The sequence below is a fragment of the Neomonachus schauinslandi genome, chromosome 16, assembly GCF_002201575.2.
Source record: "Neomonachus schauinslandi chromosome 16, ASM220157v2, whole genome shotgun sequence".
Taxonomy (NCBI): domain Eukaryota; kingdom Metazoa; phylum Chordata; class Mammalia; order Carnivora; family Phocidae; genus Neomonachus; species Neomonachus schauinslandi.
In genome coordinates, this window is record NC_058418.1 from 3002646 (window position 1) to 3021089 (window position 18444).

An 18444-nucleotide genomic window follows, 5' to 3' on the forward strand; every position below is an offset into this window, starting at 1 on the left:
GACGGGGACCGAGATGGAGCTACACAAAGGGAGAGGAAGTCTGACATAGAGACGGGGACAAGCGCAGCTGGCTAGAGAGATGGAGACAACCAGAGACCGCGCTGGCGGCAGGGAGTCGGGCAGAGGTGGGCAGAGACAGGAGAGCAGAATGGGATGAAGAGCAGGAGACACAGAGATAGGGAGATGGGATAGAGTCGTAGGAAGGGCCCCGGCTGGAGAGAGTCGGACGCGGAGAGGCAGAGAGGAGGGAAAAAAGAGGGAAAGAGGCAGCCAGAAAGATGGAGAGAGATGTACAGAAACGCAGATGTGAAGGGGAAGGGGAGAGAAGGCAAGGGGGAGAGACACAGGTGAGGGGAAAGAGACAGGGAGGTGGGGGAGAGAAACGGGGAAGAACAGAGAGACAGGGACAGGGAGGGAATGATGTGGAGGTAAGTGAGGCACAGGCACAAGAAAGACAGACAGAAGGACGGAGGGTCAGAGAGAAAAATGGGAGAGAGATGGAAAGGGATGGGGGCAGGAAGAACAGACAGGTGGAGGGAGAGAGAAAGAGAGATGCAGAGAGAGTGAGCTATGGCGAGGGGGGACCTTAAGAGAACAGTGGTGTACACACAGGTGCAGGGCACAAGCTGGGGAACATGGGGACAGAGAAAGAGGGTGACAAGCAGAGCAAGCGAAAGAATTTTGGGAGTTGCCGAACCAAGACTCAAACCTGCTTCCCCAGGCCTCCAAGCCTCTTTGTCCCACTAGCTTCAGGGGAATCCATATCCACCCACAGCCCATGGTGCACTTTCTCAGATCATCTTGGTCCCACACCTTCATTTAGGATCCTCAATGCTCCTACAGAGAAACTTCCAGAACCCCCTCCCTCAGGTCCCTGTGTATTTTTTTAGACCCCTGAATATTCTCTATGCCCATCATAGGGTTCCTCCATCTTCATATGGGCCTCCATATAATTATACATCCCCTCCCCTCTGTGGGTCTGTGTTCAGATAGATCTCTACATAATCCAGGACTCCCCTGTATGAGGTACCCAAAGGTGTTAGGCAGCCCTTTAATCTCCAAGTCCCCTTTAAAGTGGACCCAAGAGCTTCTAGTCTCCTAGTCAACAACTTTCATTCCATAAACCTTTATTGAGTGCCACATCTGAGTTGGCATTTTCCAAGTCATGAGGGGACAGCAGTGAACCAAATCAACAGAGACCCCTGCCCTGTGGAGCTCTCATGGCAGTGGATGAGGTGGGTGATAAGCAAGATAAGCAAAATATATGGTATATTTGACAGTCGAGGCCAGCGCTAAAGAGCAGATTAAAGCGGGGAGCCTGGGTGGCTCAGTCGTTAAGCGTCTGCCTTCGGCTCAGGTCATGGTCCCAGGGTCCTGGGATCAGGCCCCGCATCAGGCCCCACATCGGGCTCCCTGCTCAGCGGGAAGCCTGCTTCTCTCTCTCCCACCCCCCCTGCTTGTGTTCCCTCTCTCACTGTGTCTCTCTGTCAAATAAATAAATGAAATCTTTAAAAAATAAAATAAATAAAATAAATGTTTTATGGGGTGCCTGGGTGGCTCAGTCGTTAAGCGTCTGCCTTCGGCTCAGGTCATGATCCCAGGGTCCTGGGATGGAGTCCCACATCGGGCTCCCTGCTCAGCGGGAAGCCTGCTTCTCCCTCTCCCACTTCCCCTGCTTGTGTTCCTGCTCTCGCTATCTCTCTCTCTGTCAAATAAATAAAATCTTAAAAAAAAAAAAAGAGCAGATTAAAGCAGGGAGGGAGAGAGGATTTATTCGTTGGGTGGAGTGTGATTTTTGATACGGTGCCAAGAAAGGCTTCTCCAGTGAGGGGACATTGAAGGAAAATGAGGGTCAGGGCTGTGTGGACAAAGTACCTTCCATGCAGGGGACAGCAAGTGCAAAGGCCCTGTGGTAGGAGGGTGCCTGGTGTATTGTGGGACCACTGAAGGGCCTGTGTGGCCAGAGGGGAGTGAGGGAGGGGGAGAGAGAGAAAATGAAATGAAGAGGCAGATCATATAGGGCCTTAGAAGCAGGGTAACTAGAGGCCTGGTATTCTGTAATTATTAATGGGGTCTGTTTGCACTCTGAAAGTATCTTGCTATACATGGAAAATTGTATGCTCACCCTACTTATAAGATCATTGTAAGGACTATGGCTTTTATAGGATACCTAGGGAGTTTTCATATGGACCACCGTTATGTCGTACATATATTAACATATATAATGTTACGTATAACTATATGTGACTTACACACATATGACATGGTATTATGCATGATATGTGGTAAATAACCTAAAAGGACTTGTATGTAGGTGTATGTAAGTATGGTAGACTGAATTACAGTCCCCAGAGATGCCCACATTCTGATCCCCAGAACCAGTGAATATATCACCTTATGTGGCAAAAGGAACTTTGCAGATATGATTGAATTGAAGATCATTAGACAGGGAAGAGGATCCTGGTTATCTGGGTGGGCCCTAAATGTAATCACAAGGGCCCTTCCGAGGGGGAGGCCCGAGAGTCAGAGCAGGAGATGGGATGACGATGGAAGCAGAAGCCAAAGTGCTGCAGCCACAATCCGAGGAGCGTGGGTGGCCTCTAGAAGCCAGAAGAGGCAGGAAGCAGATTCTCTCAGAGCTTCCAGAAGGAACACAGCCCTGCTCACATCACATAAGCGCCGTTTTGGACTTCTGACCGCCAGAACTGTAAAATAATAAATCTGTGTTGTTTTAGGCCACCCAATTTTTCATAGTTTAAAGGCAGCAATAGAAAACTAATACATTAAAGGGGCGCCTGGGGGGCGCAGTCATTAAGCATCTGCCTTCGGCTCAGGTCATGATCCCAGGGTCCTGGGATCGAGCCCCGCATCGGGCTCCCTGCTCAGTGGGGAGTCTGCTTCTCCCTCTCCCACTCCCCCTGCTTGTGTTCCCTCTCTCGCTGTGTCTCTCTCTGTCAAATAAATAAAATCTTAAAAAAAAAAAAAAAAGAAAGAAAACTAATACAATAGGGTACAGGGGGTGGGGGTGGGAGCCCAGACCCCTGTCTGAGAGCTGTTCTGGTCAGTGCTACTAGACACCGACCACCGTGCACACAGCTTTTACATTGTCTTCCTATTTCTGCCCCAAATATAACCCTCCACACCCCAGGTCTAGCAGTGGGATCCACCTGAGGGTGAGTACAATCTTCTCCCGGCGGGGCAGGGCCTCTAATGAAGACTAGAACCTGGGTTTCTTTAAGCCCAGCTCAAGGCAAACACCTCTACAGACCAGGCCCATTCCCAGACCTGAACCCCAAATGCCGTGCACAGAGCCGGTAAGCCTCCCAGAGCACCTCGACCGGGGAATTTTGCTTCAGCTCCACCTTCAAGAATCCCCTCCCTTGCACCGGGCGAGACTCAGGGAGGGATTCCAAGAGGGAGGGAGAGCCTGGGTGGTAATAGGTGTCCTCAGAGGAGCTGCAGGGGGAACCAGGTAGCCCCCTTTGACGACTGGGGAAACTGAGGCCAAGAGAGGGGTGAGGTGGGCCAACAGTGCTTACATCAGATACGAGGGGTGAGAACCCAGAGCTCCAGTCAAAGCTGGGCTAGGGGTCCAGGTGGAGGGGAAAAGGCCCGAGGGTGAGGGACCCGCACGACCTGCAAGGAGGGGTGGGGCCTAACGGGGAGCTGCCCGCTCACCAGCACGGGGCGGGGCTTAGGGGCGGGGCGGGGTCCAGCTGGGAGAGGCCGAAAGGCCTAGAACAGGGGCGGAGCCTGAGGTAGCAGGGAGGGGCGGGGGCATGGGTGTGGGCGTGGCCCAACAGAGGAGGAGCCAGACTGCGGGGGCGGAGCTTGCACGGAGGTCGGGGGGCGGAGCTCATTAGGGGCGGGAATCCAGGTCGCGGGGCGGAGCTTAGGCCGAGCGTGGGCGGGGCCGAGCGCTGTCTCCCGCCGGGTTAAGGCTTCAGAGTCTGGCACGCGCCTCAGGTCCGGCCCAGGTTGGGAGGGTACTCCGGGAACTTCCGGGCGAGACCTGCGCATTTCCGGTCAAGATGGCGGCGCCCACTAGAGTCAGGTGCGGGCGACTCTGTCTTTAGTAGCGGCGGCGACTCGAGGCCCGGGGAAGGTGAGGCCGGGGGAAGTGAGGTCCTCCCCGCTTGGGCTCCCCTCTTTGGGGAGGAAGGAGGAGATTTGTTGCTAAGACGTCCAAAAGGAGGGCTTGTTGCTATGGAGGCCCGGCAGTGGGGTTGCTAAGAGACGGGAACGCATTTAGTGGAGATGGGGGGGGTTGCTGGTTGCTAGGTGGGGTGGGTGGGGCCTGTTGCGAGGGGGGGAAGGAGGGGCTTGTGACTTTGGGGAAGGGTCCGGTTGGTATGGAGGAAGGAGAGGGGGCTGTGGTTAAGGTGGGTGCGGGCAGAGTGGTTTGGGGTCATGGGGGGCTCGGAGCTCCCCTAAAACGGCACCTTCTCAGCAGACCCCCAGGAGTCGACCCGTCAGGACGCCAGAGCTACCTCAGCGGTGATCACCCCCTACCGCAAACACATTCTTCCCTTCACAAACAGCCCATGGCGGACCAAGGCTCAGGGGGCAGCCGCCTCCCCCTGGCGCTGCCCTCAGCCTCCCAGGGTTGCTCATCAGGGGGCGGCGGCTCCTCGGCGGGGAACTCGGGCCATCCTCCGCCCCCGAGAAACCTCCAAGGCCTGCTGCAGATGGCAATCACGGCTGGCTCCGAGGAACCAGACCCCCCTCCAGAACCCATGAGTGAGGAGGTAAAGATGGGGACCCAGCGCAGTGGGGGGAGGGGTGCCCTGGGCAGGGGCGGAGTCCAGGGGTGAAGGCAGAGTAGTAGGCTGTATTTGTGCTATATGGGTTATTGTAGACTGAAGGTCAGAGCTCACAAGTGCCTGGGAGGGCAGATTCCTGCATCCCAGCACCGCGCTGGGATGCACAGTAGCTTCGTGATAAAAAGGAGGGAGGGTTCTCAGAGCCAGGCAGACCTGGTTTCAGCAATATCCAGCTGTGTGACCTTGGGCGGCGTATCGCTTCATCTTTCTGAACAGCAAGGTCTTTTTGTTTTTTTAAAGATTCTATTTATTTATTTGAGATAGAGCGCGCACAAGCGGTGGGGAAGGGCAGAGGAAGAGGGAGAAGCAGACACCCCGCTAAGCAGGGAGCCCAAGGTGGGTCTCCATCCAAGGACCCTGGGATCATGACCTGAGCCAAAGGCAGACACTTAACTGACTGAGCCACCCAGGTGCTCCTGAGCAAGGTCTTTATTTGCAAGCTGATGGTGATAATAAGAGTAATAGTGGTACTTCATAGCTTTTTTCTGAGGATCCACACAGTGCCAGGTACAGAGGCAGCAGGCTGTTCTCATGAAGACAGGTGTGAATTCAGGCTTTGTGGATGGCTGACTGTGTGACCTTGGCATGTCACAACCTTTCTGGGCCTCAGTTTTTTCGTCTGTGAAGTGGGGATGACAGTAACACTCAGAGGGTTGTCTTGGAGATGAGTAGCAATATCTGTTATATGTGATGTTTAGCTGGGTTGGTGTTTCCATTGTATAAAACATTGTGCTAACCCAGTGACATCCATGATTTCATTGAACCTTTAGGACAATGAGGTAGGAACAGGCACAGAAAGATTAACATCTCGCCCAAATTGTTCCAGGACTACAGAGCCCACATATTTGCACTAACAGGCCCGGAGGAAAAATAAAATTCAGTGGCCAGCTCTCAACTGTCATCTTACTTGACCTAATAGGCAGCATTTGATTACTGGCCACCTCCTTGATTTCTTTCTTCATTTGTTTTCTAGAACAACACAGTGTCCTGGTTTTCATCCTCACTCACTGGCTCTCCTTCCCATTTTTTTCTGTCGGCTCTTTCTCATTCCCCAGCCTGTGAATGATGGCACACACCAGGGCTCTTCTCTTCCCTACCTGTGCTCACTTCCTTTGTGATCTCATGTCATGTTGAGACTTTACGCTGACGACTCTCAAGTTTATATCTCTAGACCAGTGGTTCTGATTTGATTCCCCTCGGGACATTTGGCAACCCGTGGAGACATGTTTCGTTGTCCCACTCGGGGTCGGGGGTGGGGTGGGCTACTGGCATTTAGTGGGTAGAGACCAGGGATGCTGCTCAACATCCTACCATGTGCAGGACAGCGGCATCCCCTCCCCCCGCACCCCTAAACTCTCCAGCTCAGAGTGTCAGTAGACCCAGGGTTGAGAAAGCCAGGTCTAGGCTGGACCTCCTCCCTGAGCTTCAGGCAGCCTACTCAATATTTTACCTTGGGTGCGTCATAGATCCCTTGAACTTAACACGGTGGAAGATGAGCTCTAATCTCTACTCCCCCTGCTCCACACCTGCTTCTCGTACCGTTTTCCCCATCTCCTGGTTGCTCTGGACAGACCTGGGAGTCCCTTCTCTCACACCCCATAGCCAGTCTCCGTAAATCTAGTCCTTAGAAAATTGTCAGTGGGAAAGACACTCAGTAGGCATCTGTTGATGGAAGGAACAGGGAGCTCTCAGATGTTGGCTGTTATAAGTAACAAGTGTTATTCACGGATTCCTTACTGACGGAGGTTTGCTTCCTTGCCCCACCCTCCTGCCCTGTCTTACACGCCAGAGGCGGCAGTGGCTGCAGGAGGCTATGTCAGCTGCCTTCCGGGGCCAGCAGGAGGAAGTCGAGCAGATGAAGAACTGCCTTCGAGTACTGTCCCAGCCTACACCCTCCTTGGCTGCTGAGGCTGACCTGGCCGCCGACCAGCAGGAGCGCGAGGGGGCCCTGGAGCTGCTGGCCGACCTGTGTGAAAACATGGACAATGCTGCAGGTACACCCAGGCCCACCTGCGGCTGCCCTTTGGTCTCCCTCTGTCTCTTCCCTCCACCTTAGCCCCACATGCTGCTGTGGCTCAGCTCTTGTCCTTTCTCTCGGGGACCACGCCATCAGCCTCTTCCCCACCCTTCCACCTCCAGCCTCTACCTGTCTAGTCTGGCTCCAACTGAGGCCCCAGCTGAGACTGCCCTGTCTTCCTGCTTGGTCCCCTTGCCATCAGGAGGGGACCTTCTCTCACCCCGCCCACCTGATAGCAGGTCTACCCCCCTGACGTTCTCCAAAACTGGTCATTTCTCCCTAGTCTCTGGGCAGTGCACTGTCACTCCCTAGAATATGAGTGAGGAGGTGCTTCTGGGCGGCGTGGTCAGAGAAGGCCTCCCCAAGGGGTGCCATTTGATCAGAGACCTGAAGCGAGTAAGCGGGTTATGAGATCAGCTCTGGAATAAGGCATTCCAGGCAGAGGGACTGGCCAGTGCAAAGGCCCTGAGGTGGGAACCTGCCTTGTATGTGCGGGAATAGCAGTGAGGCCAGCGTGGCAGAGTGCACTGAGTGAGAGGCTAGAGGTAGGAGGTGATGCAGGGCCTTGCAGGCTGAAGCAGGCGCTGTGGGCTTTGTTCTAAATGCCGAGGAGCTGATAGGAGGACGGCATTCCCCTTTCTTTTGGAGGGACGTGACGTAGCCATTGAGGGTGTGGATGTGTCTCCTCTAGATGTTTCATATAGAATATGTGAGCGCTTGCGACTGGCTTCCCTGAGTTTGATGTTTTCGAGGTTCTCCTACGTGGTAGCCTGTATCGGAGCTTTATTCCTTCATATGGCTGATACTCCACGTGTCGTTTATCCGTTCTCAGTTGATGGGCATTTGGGTCCTTTCCCCCTTTGGTTATTGAGAATAATGCTGCCGTGAGCTTTGGTTCCCGCTTTCTGGGGTTTGGGATATTTACGTAGCAGTGGACCTATGATAACTCTGCGTCTGACTTTTTGAGGAACTGCCGAGCTCACCAGTACCACTTTATTTACAAGAACAGGTGGTGGGCCATAGTTTGCTGAGCCCTGGTCTAGAGGATGTTCTGATTGTCACAAAGATTGGGGGTCAGTACTAGCATCTAGTGGGCTGGAGTCCGGAACCCTAACCCCCCAAATGCTGGCCTTTTTTTTTTTTTTTAAGATTTTATTTATTTATTCATAAGAGACAGAGAGAGAGAGAGGCAGAGGGAGAAGCAGGCTCCCCGCTGAGCAGGGAGCCCGATGCGGGACTCGATCCCAGGATCCTGGGATCATGACCTGAGCCGAAGGCAGACGCTCAACGACTGAGCCACCCAGGCGCCCAAGACATGCTGGCCTTGGAGGGACCCCTGGTTGGGCACTTGATGGAGCCTGCACTTGAGGCAGGCTCCCTCCGGTAGCCAGCCTGCCCCTCCAGCCTCACCTGCTGTGTTCGTGTGTGAGGGCTGCCATAGCCTCGGGGGCTGAAACAGAAATGTATTTTTTCACGGTTCTGGAGGCTGGAGGTCTGAGATCCAGGTGTGGGCGGGGCTGGTTTCTCCTGGGCTCGGTCTCCTTGGTTTGCAGACAGCTGCCTTCTCCCTCTGTCCTCATGTGGTTTTCCCTGTGTGCCTGTCTGTGTCCTGATGTCCTCTTAGAAGGACTCCTGTCTTACCACCTGGATTAGCACCTACCCCGAGGACCTCACTTTACGTGGATGATCTTTTTTTTTTTAAAGATTTTATTTATTTATTTATCAGAGAGAGACACAGCGAGAGAGGGAACACAAGCAGGGGGAGAGGGAGAGGGAGAAGCAGGCTTCCCGCGGAGCAGGGATCCTGATGCGGGGCTCGATCCCAGGACCCCAGGATCACGACCTAAGCCGAAGGCAGACGCTCAACGACTGAGCCACCCAGGCGCCCCTACCTGGATGATCTCTTAAAAGGCCCTGTCTCCAAATATAGTCACATCCTGAGGCACTTGAGGGGTTGGGCCTTCAACATGCGAATTTTGGGGGGGTGCACAGCTCAGCCCATACCAGCTGGACTCTCGTGTCCCCTCTCTCTGGCACAGACTTCTGCCAGCTGTCCGGCATGCACCTGCTGGTGGGACGGTACCTGGAGGCAGGGCCCGCGGGGCTGCGGTGGCGGGCGGCCCAGCTCATCGGCACGTGCAGCCAGAACGTGGCGGCCATCCAGGAGCAGGTGCTGGGCCTGGGCGCCCTGCGCAAGTTGCTGCGGCTGCTTGACCGGGACGCCTGCGACTTGGTGCGCGTCAAGGCTCTCTTCGCCATCTCCTGTGAGTGTCTGGGGCAGCCGGGGAGGGGCGGATGGAGAGGGGCCGTGTTGGTTCATTTATTCCCATTGCCAGTGAAGACTCTGTGCTGGGTGTCGGGGACGGGGTGGCGAGCTGGCCAGCCCCTCACTAGTCGGACAGCCAGCTCCTGATGACGCGGGAGTGCCGCCCAGCTTCAGTGCTTCACGCACATCAGGGTCCTCGGCCTCCGCACTGTTGACGTTCCTCGTGGTGAGGAGGGGCCCGGCCTGTGCATGGTGGGGTGTTGAGCGGCACTCCGGCCCCCACCCGTTAGAGATACCAGTGGCTCCCACTCATGCTGCCTCCTGGGGGGCAGATGCCGGGACGGGGATGAGGCCAGCGCCTGTGGGGCACTCTGTCTATGCCAGGCCCCACGCCAAGCCCTGTGCGAGTGTGTTAACTTGGTTAATCCACACACACAGCTTCTGAGGTAGGGAGACCGGATCCACGTGGAGGAGGGACCAGGCCAGTCACCTAGGTGAGAGTCCGGGGCACCCTGCAGGGTCATGCAGATGTGGGGTTTGAGCCCAGGCAACGTTCTTAACCGTGTGCTGGGCCCCTGACAGTGTGTGTGCCGTGCTGGGGGCCCCCACTGGACTGTTTCCTCCTCCTTAAATCAGCTTTGTGGAGGTAGGATTCACAGGCTGTGCTGTTCATCCTTTTCAAGTGTACAGTTCAGCGCATTCACTAGCTTGTGCAGTGGCGATGATCACTGTCTAACTCCAGAACATTTCCATCACTCCCAGAAGAAGCCGCATTCCCGTTAGCAGTCCCTCCTCACCCCCTCCCTCCAGCCCCCGGCAGCCAGCAGCCTGCTTCCTGTCTCCATGGATTTGCCTGCCCTGGACGTGTCCACCACGTGCCCTTTTGTGTCTGGCTTCTTTCACTGAGCATCATGTTCTCCAGGTTCATCTGCATTTATAGCTTGTACTGCTGCCTCATGCCTTTTTATGGCTGAATAACAGGTCATTTATGAAGGGGCCACGTTTTGTTTACCCGTTCATCAGTTGTTCAGTGGGACATCAGGCGGCGTCTGCCCCTGGCTGTGTGAATAGTGCTGCCGTGAACCACGTGGACAAGGTTCTGCGTGGTCGTGTGTTTTCCTTTCTCCTGGGTGTGCACGCCTGGGGTCGGAGTTCCTGGGCACTACGGCAGCCCCGTGGTTCTCTGTTTGAAGTTGAAGGAGAACCCGTTTCTTCCACTCCCAACATTTGTGACACCGAATGTGTGTGTGGGGCTTACAGATGACCAGTTTTCCAACTCTCTGGACACCTGCCGGGTGATCTACAGTCCCATTCTCTTCCATTCTGGTGCTGACTCCTGGGGGTTGGCACATCTCCACAGGTTAAGGGCTCAGTTCTACGAGATGGCCCCTGCTTCAGACACCCGTCGAAAGTTTGGGCCTTCTGGGGGCGCCTGGCTGGCTGAGTCCATAGACCGTGCAACTCTTGATCTCCGGGTCCTGAGTTCAAGGCCCATGTTGGGTGTAGAGTTTAACTTAAAAAAAAAGAAAGTTTGGGCTTCCTGTACTTCCTAGTTACTGGCTCTGTATGGGGCGTTCCCATGACCCCCTCCTCGGGTTCGATAGTTTGCTAGAATAGCTCACAGAACTCAGGGAAGTAGCTGTGTTTAGTGGCCATTACAAAGGATACGGATGAACAGCCAGATGAAGAGGTGCCCAGGGCGAGGTCTAGAAGGGTCCTGAGCGCAGGAGCTTCTGTCCCTGAGGAGTTGAGTGTGCCATCGTCCTGGCACACACATGTGTCACTAACCCAGAAGCTCTCTGAAGCCCACCCTTTGGGGACTTTTATGGAGGCTTTCTCATGGAGGCATAATGGATTGTTAAGTCCACCCCTGTCCTTCTCCTCTCTCTGGGGGTTGGGAGATGGGGCTGGAAGTTCCAAGCTTCTAATCATGGCTTGGTATTTCTGGTAAGTACACCCCATCCAGGAGCCCACCCAGAGTCCCCTCACTGGAACAAAAGATGCTCCCATCACCCAGGAGATTCCACGGGTTTTAAGAGCTTGGTGTCAGGAATGGAGGCAGAGATGAAATACATATTTGTCGTGTCATGGTGGCCCTGGGAAAAGGAACAAGGAGGCTGGAAAGGAATTCTGGCAAGAGTGAGAGAAAGAGTCCTGGAATGGGTGGCATCTGGAAAGTCATGTCCAAAACTGGGGAGACAGGTGGACACACAGACTTCGGGTGGCTCGGCCACAAAGGGTGGACAGACAGACTCAGTTCCCCAGAGGTACCAAGAGCCAGAGTGGGATGCGGGAGGGATGGGGCAGAGTTTTCTTCTAATAGCTGACATTAATTACATCTCAATAAAAAAAATACTTAAAAGTTAATGCTTATGAAGCACAGGCCTGTCGAAGTTGATAGTGAGTTTGGTGAAGGTGGTGATGATTCTGGTGAGGGTGGTGACGGTGACCTCGAGGCCCCTCCCTCTCTCTCGCTTCCACCCCCAGGCCTGGTCCGGGAGCAGGAGGCTGGGCTGCTGCAGTTCCTTCGCCTGGATGGCTTCTCCGTCTTGATGCGGGCCATGCAGCAGCAGGTGCAAAAGCTCAAGGTCAAGTCGGCATTCCTGCTGCAGAACCTGCTGGTGGGCCACCCCGAACACAAAGGTGGGGCGGCCAGGGCAGGGGGCCCAGGGACGATCCCCAAGGGAGGGTGGGGAGGAGGGGAGTGCCTGGGGGAGGGGTGTGGACTGCCCCTCTGACCCCCAAGACCCTTCCCCCAGGGACCCTGTGCTCCATGGGGATGGTCCAGCAGCTGGTGGCCCTGATCCGGACAGAACACAGCCCCTTCCATGAGCATGTGCTTGGAGCCCTGTGCAGGTATGCTGGGGCCTCCGAGAGGACGAGGCCCCGGGGCAGGTGCCCCTGCCTCTCGGGCTGACACCCCTGGGCTCCAGCCCACCAGCCTCCTCCCCTCTAGGATTCAGGACTTTGGGCCTTTCCCACGGAGGGGGCAGGAATCATTGTGCTGGAGCTCCCTGAGCATTTGTTTCTTCACACGTCAGGGGCTGACCCAGCAGCCTGGAAGGAGGGGGAGAGTCTCTCTGACCCGCACACAGGACCAGCTGATTAGCATCTGGAAAAGATGACAGACTGGAGCAGCCGCTCGAGCAGGTGGCAGCTCCAGCGTGCGGAGTGGGCTCCAGGCCAGGCTCTGTGCTAGGCGCCTTGTTTTGTACAAGTCTCCTCGTAGGCCCTTGGGGGGTGGGCCTGTATTGCAGACGGGGAAACTGAAGCCCAGTGTCGGGAGCCATCTTGCCCGGGCTCCTGGGAGAGCAGTGGCCGGGGTGGGGGGCAGCCCCGTGCAGAGGGAGGTCCCACGGATTGCTCTCCTGTCCCCGCAGCCTGGTGACAGACTTCCCCCAGGGTGTGCGGGAGTGCCGGGAGCCTGAGCTGGGCCTGGAAGAGCTCCTCCGTCATCGCTGCCGGCTGCTGCAGCAGCACGAGGAGTACCAGGTAGGCCAGCAGGGCCTCTGCGCTCTGCGCGTCGGGCATCTGTCTGCCCGCCATCCGTTCAGCTGGTGCCTCGTGCCGCGCCAGCGCCACAGGCCGGCAGGAGAACGAGGAGCTTGGGGCGTTTTAAGGGGTTCACAAAGTCATTTATTTATTATCCACGTTTTATAAGTATTTATCTCCTATCAGATATTCAATAATTATTTGATAAGTCAACGGTAAAAGGCAACCCGTTAAATAGTTAAATAAAAATAAATAATTAAGTAGATAATGAGTAACAGGTAAACAACTCAGATGTTTAATTAGACGATAAGTAACAAGTGATAAATAGCAGTGCATTAGATACTTAGATCGGTAACAAATAAGTGATAACTCATAATTAGATCATCAGGAGCGCATACGTGATAAAGAACGACTGGTTGAATATTCATATAGATTAGTTTACTAAACGGTTAAGTGGGTTAACTGGCTGATGACGAAGTATGGCCCAGATGTTGGTGCCCCCCTCCCGGGACATCTGCTCGACTCAGTCCATTCCTCCGTGACACTGTCGAGCGTTTCCAGAGAGGTGCAGGGAGTGAGGAGTGGGGATGACCGGGAGAGGCACGCTGCCCACCCCCAGGTGCTTGTCCCGACCCCACCGTACGGACAATGGACGTGCGCACCCGTGGGGTTGTGGGGTTCTCGGGGCCCCAACCTGGCCTGGGGCTCCAGCCGGGGAGCGTGTCTGTTGTTGCTTGCTCTACTGGTGCATCCATTCCCTGAGCTACTGGTGTGCCAGACCCTGGGCAGGACCCACCTGGGGAGGGAGGCCTCATGCGAACTGACCAACACTCCTTTTTTTTTTTCTTCCAAAAAAACTTTCACAACTTTGTTAGGGGTATAATTGTCATATAATAAACTCCACTTACTGGCAGTGTGCCATGTGAGAAGTTTAGACACGTGGACACACCTGTGGAAACCTCATCCTTCCATCCCTCCATTGGTCAGGGGCGGCTCACCCACGCGCCAGGCCCTGAGCTGAGCGCCGGGGATTTGGCGAGGAGCAGAAGGATCCGGCCTTGGTTCTCACGGGGCCTGGGGGTGACAAACACACAGAAGGACGTATTTACAAATACACACCTAGTGTGTGTGTGTACGTGCATGTAGGATACAGACAGTATTTCTATCTGTGTAATTTAACGTTCCGTTCTGCATAGTGTGACAGCAGGAAGTTACGACTCCGGTGAACGAGACAACCTGTGAGGGGACAGAGAAGGCTGGGCGGTGGTATTTTCCGCACGGTGCTGTATTCGTTTCCAGCAGCTGTCGTTACCACAGACTGGGTGGCTTAGCAAGAAACGCATTGTCTCACAGTTCTGGGGACTAGGAGTCTGAAGTCAGGCTGTCGGCAGGGGCAGCTCCCTCTGAAGGCTCTAGGGGAGAATCCTTCCTCTTCCAGCTGCTGGTAGTTGCTAGCAATCCTTGGCATTCCTTGGCTTATCGATACACCACTCTGGTCTCTTCACATGGCCTTCTTTCCTATGTGTCTGTGTGTCTATGTCTTGGAAATCTTTCCAGATACTTAAATAGAGGTCTGCTTTAATTTTTTTTTTATTTGAGAGAGAAAGAGAGCATGAGCTGGGGAAGGGGGAGGGGCAAAAGGAGAGGGAGAAGCAGACTCCCTGCTGAGCAGGGAGCCAGACGTGGGGCTTGATCCCAGGACCTCAGGATCATGACCTGAGCTGAAGGCAGACGCTTAACCCACTGAGCCACCCAGGCACCCCGAGGTCTGCTTTAATTTTAGCATAATTGAATAATGCAGTTGGCATGGTATTCTGTAAGGTGATTCTATTCATGACTTAGTCCTCTTTTGTATTTTTGTAGGTAAATTTAAGAATTAAATTTCATGAATGCTTTCTCGTGAAAAGGTCCTATGGTCATGTGGCTCAAAATTCAAGATGCATAGGAGGGTAAAGTGATTAGTCTCCCTGCTGCCCCCGTCCCTAACCACCCAGTACCTCCCCAGTTCCGTACGTGGCCTTCCTAAGATAGTCTGGGCACACAAGCAAATGTGCGTATAAATTCTTCTCCTCTTCCTCTCTCCCTTTTGTGCAAAATCTACCTGTCCTGACCACTTTTCTACGCCTTGCCTCATTCCCTTTCATAACATCTCAGGGAGGGGTGCAGAAGGAGCGCGTTTTGTGTTGGCCGTCATGGCTTTTTCCTGTTTCCTTTTATAGCTGCAAGGTAGGTCGCTTCTTTCTTGTCATGACCCCTCTTTTTTTTTTTTTAAGATTTTATTTATTTATTTGACAGAGAGAGACACAGTGAGAGAGGGAACACAAGCAGGGGGAGTGGGAGAGGGAGAAGCAGGCTCTCCACGGAGCAGGGAGCCCGATGCGGGGCTCGATCCCAGGACCCTGGGACCATAACCTGAGCCGAAGGCAGACGCTTAACGACTGAGCCACCCAGGCGCCCCTTGTCATGACCCCTCTTAATGGACACTCTGGTTGCTGCTACCAACTCTGCTAAGAGAATAACCCTTTACTTCTGTTTCTTTATATGCGTGAGAATGTCTATAGAGCAATCTCCAGAAAGCGAAAAGCTGGGTTAAGGTAGGTTAAAGGTGAACTTACAGAGTTAAGGGCCCTTTTTGCTAGGTATTGCCAAGTTGCTCTTTATAAAGGTTGAACCAGTTGTCACTCCAACCATGAGAATGCCCAAGGGGACCTCAAGCCATTGGACTTTTTTTTTTTTCAAGCTGATTGGTGGAAAGTAGTATTCTAGTCCAGTTTACATTTGCGTTTCTTCCATGAGTAAAGTTGGACAGCTTTCCTTTCTTGTGAACTGCTCATTCATATCCTGTGCCCATTTATCTACTGGGTGGTGGTTTTTGCAGTTGATTTATTAAAGCTGTTGAACTATTAAATATGTTAGGCTTTTCTGACAAGTTGCACATTTTTCACCCCAAATTGTTTTTCTTTCATTTTTGTTTCTGGCATCTTTTTGCCATGCAGATACCTTTTATGTTCATGTGGTCCAACCTGTGAGTGCCTCTTTCTTGGTTTCTGGGGTTTGTACCTGTAGAAGGGGTTTTGATTTTAAGTGGGGATTAGTAGGGGTCGGTCATACCCGGTAGTTAGAGCCCAAGGGGGCTGAGGTGAGGACAGACCAGTGGGGTGAGACGGCCTCTGGGAGACCCCCGTTCTAGTTCCGTAATCCAGGCACAGGTGAGAAGAGAAACAGTGAGCCATGGACCTCAGCAGAAGTCAGAGAACCCTGGGAGGCTTCTGGGGCAGGCAGTGAGGAGGGAAGAGAAGCCACCTCTGGGTGCAGAGCACGCTGGAAGCAGGAGCCCGCTGCGCACTCAGGGCTCCCACTCTTGTTCCCCCAATCCAGGAGGAGCTGGAGTTCTGCGAAAAGCTGCTACAGACCTGTTTCTCCAGCCCGACGGATGACAGCATGGATCGGTGAAACCCGGTGGCTTATCACCCCCTCTCCGTGGGAAGCCCAGGCGTCCTGCCTCCCAAGGGAGAGCAGGGCCTTGCTGGTGCGCGGCCAGGGCGTGCCAGCCCGTGTCTGCTCAGCCCCTGCAAGGGGCGCTGAGGAAGGCGCCGGCTCCTTGGACCCCACCCCTCACGCTCTCACTGCGTTCCCCCGTGTCCACACTGTTCTTCTAATAAAGGTGTTTCTCCTTCAACTCCTTCACTGCGGCCTTCATCGCCTCTCTGGAGGGTGCCTGGGTGGGAGGGGCACAATCGTAGCGAACCTCTGGAGCCATGGAGGAGACGGCAGCAGGCGGAGCCTGGACATAAACGTGCTGCTCTCTACAGTCCACAGTCCTCGTGTCGCATCTTCTCAGCCTCTCTTGACAGGGAAGGTGGGGGACACCCGTCCTTCGTTTCGGCTCACCCGTTGTCTCCGGCTGCTCCGTTTGAAGAACCCAGGCTACCTGCCCTGAGGCGGGAGCCATGTTATCTCCCAGCATCCCGTGCAGAGGCGCGTCATGTGACTCCACTTCAGCCAGTCAGAGCCCACCGCGGGGGCTTCTGGGGCGCTGGTGCTGGGAGAAGGCGGGAGCAGGTGCCCTGGGTTGTGGGCCTTGTTCCGACTGCAAAGCCCTGAGCCGTCTCCAGCCCTCTCCGAGTTTGGGGCGGTGAGACAGGCCTCCTTTCCTTTCGTAAATTCCTTGTCAGTTTAGCTAAAGGGGGTCTCATCATTTGCAACCAAGGCTCCTGGCCAGGGCCGTTTTTCACACGAGGAATCCGAGCCCAGGGTGGTTGAACCGTGGGCAAAAGTTCACAAAGCCAGGTTTCAGACAAAGCTGTGCTTCTCCTCCCGTATTCTGGCTTCCTAGCTCCATTTGATGTAGACGAATTCCTCTCATGTGGAATTTACTCGTACTCCTGGGATTTGGGAGGGACCAGTTATTTTCACCCTTCTTCCCAAATTCAGGATAAAGCGAAAGGTAGCTACAGGATCCGAGAATTGGAGATCAAGTATCATCTTTATTACTCTTAGCACCGATCAGAGAAGTGGCTTTAGTCTTGCTGCTACCACACCCCAGCATTAGACATGCTTGCCTGTCTGGTCACAGCACTGGATAAGCACAGGCCTTCCCTTGGGTGCAGCAGGCCAGACACTGGGCAGGCTCGCTCTGAGAGAGGGAGAGCTGGAGTGAGCCACGATGCCCGTCCAATCTGGCAAATTGTTCCTCAGCCCCTGGGAGGGGTGAAGAGGCCAGGAGAAAGACACTAAGCGGCTGAAGTTACTCCCTATGGAAATGTGAACAATGGGGAATGGGTGTTCGCACCAGACACTTTAAGAAGCCGCTTCCAATTTTTTTTTTTTTTAAGATTTATTTGAGAGAGTGTGTGCCCACGCAAGCAGGGGAAGGGCAGAAGGAGAGGGAGGGAGAGAATCTCAAGCAGACTCCCCGCTGAGCACAGAGCTCAACCCAGGGCTCCATCCCCCGACCCTGAGATCATGACCTGAGCTGAAACCGAGTCCCATGCTTAACTGACTGAGTCACCCAGGCGCCCTGCCCCTTCCAGTTCTAATGCACGTAACAGTATGGTCAACCTGTGAGTTCTGATAGGGTGGAGACACAGATTTCAGTCCTTAAAGCTCCTGCAGCTTCCAGGTTCTTCCAGACTGACCATGTCAACTTCTCAGGTTTCATTTGGTGGTTGAATATGGCTACACCCCTGTCCCTCAGTTCCTGAATTTATGTGTTAAAATAATATGGCAACTGTGCAATCATATTGGCAGAAAAAAACCAAGCAAAATGCTGAGTAAAAGACAAAAGAACGTGACAGAGGAAAAGGTGACTCAAGGAACAGAAAGAAATGCCTCCCCCTTGCTTCAAGCTGAATAACAATAGGAACCTGGGCCCATTTTAAAATAAAACCCCAGAGATGAAAAGGTAAGATTGGCAAAACTAAGGAAACAGGACTGTGGTAGATTGTTCAGGAAATACTTGCTCCTTCCCATTCCACCTCCATAAGAGCACTACACTTTCCTACCCCGTGGGGTGTGCAGTGTAAATGCCTGTCCCATGACTCTGGGCTTGATCGTGTGACTTGCTTTGACCAAAGGATGGTAGCGAGGTGAGACAACCAGGGACTTGAAATGTGGTAACAGATGGGCTTGACCTCAGGTCAAGCTTCTGCCTTTCCTTATGAGATGGTGTCCTCGGTAGCCTATGGTGCCAGAATATGAGAGACCTGGGAAGCAGATCCAGCCTTGCAGAACCAGCCTTGTCACCACCCTTCACAATGGCAGCTCCAAGCTGTGAACCTGACCCAGGCTGCCCAGGTGGTGACCGTCACACGGCAGTAGGTAGCTGTTACAAGGACCAAAAAACG

General features: G+C 54.1%; 1 protein-coding gene across 3 annotated transcripts; it reads left to right on the forward strand.

Moving 5' to 3' along the window:
* The first annotated feature begins 3939 nt into the window (after nucleotides 1–3939).
* HSPBP1 (HSPA (Hsp70) binding protein 1) lies at nucleotides 3940–16273 on the forward strand. Of its 3 annotated transcripts, none has more exons than XM_044922007.1 (8): nucleotides 3940–3966; nucleotides 4454–4748; nucleotides 6613–6817; nucleotides 8880–9104; nucleotides 11594–11749; nucleotides 11866–11962; nucleotides 12487–12598; nucleotides 15977–16273. In XM_044922007.1, the coding sequence occupies exons 2-8, from the start codon at nucleotides 4545–4547 to the stop codon at nucleotides 16049–16051; spliced, it is 1074 nt and encodes a 357-aa protein (XP_044777942.1). In that variant the 5' UTR covers nucleotides 3940–3966; nucleotides 4454–4544; the 3' UTR covers nucleotides 16052–16273. The 3 variants fall into 3 exon arrangements, with proteins under 3 accessions (XP_044777942.1, XP_021537915.1, XP_021537914.1); XM_021682240.1 differs by having other exon boundaries at nucleotides 3957–4105; XM_021682239.1 differs by lacking the exon at nucleotides 3940–3966 and adding an exon at nucleotides 4025–4105 and having other exon boundaries at nucleotides 4451–4748.
* The last annotated feature ends 2171 nt before the right edge of the window (nucleotides 16274–18444 follow it).

Coding starts and splice junctions, on each gene's coding strand:
- HSPBP1 (XM_044922007.1), top strand. CDS start 4,545: ATGGCGGACCAAGGCTCAGGGGGCAGCCGCCTCCCCCTGGCGCTGCCC. Junction 11,750..11,865: donor GGGCCACCCCGAACACAAAG/GTGGGGCGGCCA, acceptor CCCTTCCCCCAG/GGACCCTGTGCTCCATGGGG. Junction 12,599..15,976: donor AGCAGCACGAGGAGTACCAG/GTAGGCCAGCAG, acceptor CCCCCAATCCAG/GAGGAGCTGGAGTTCTGCGA.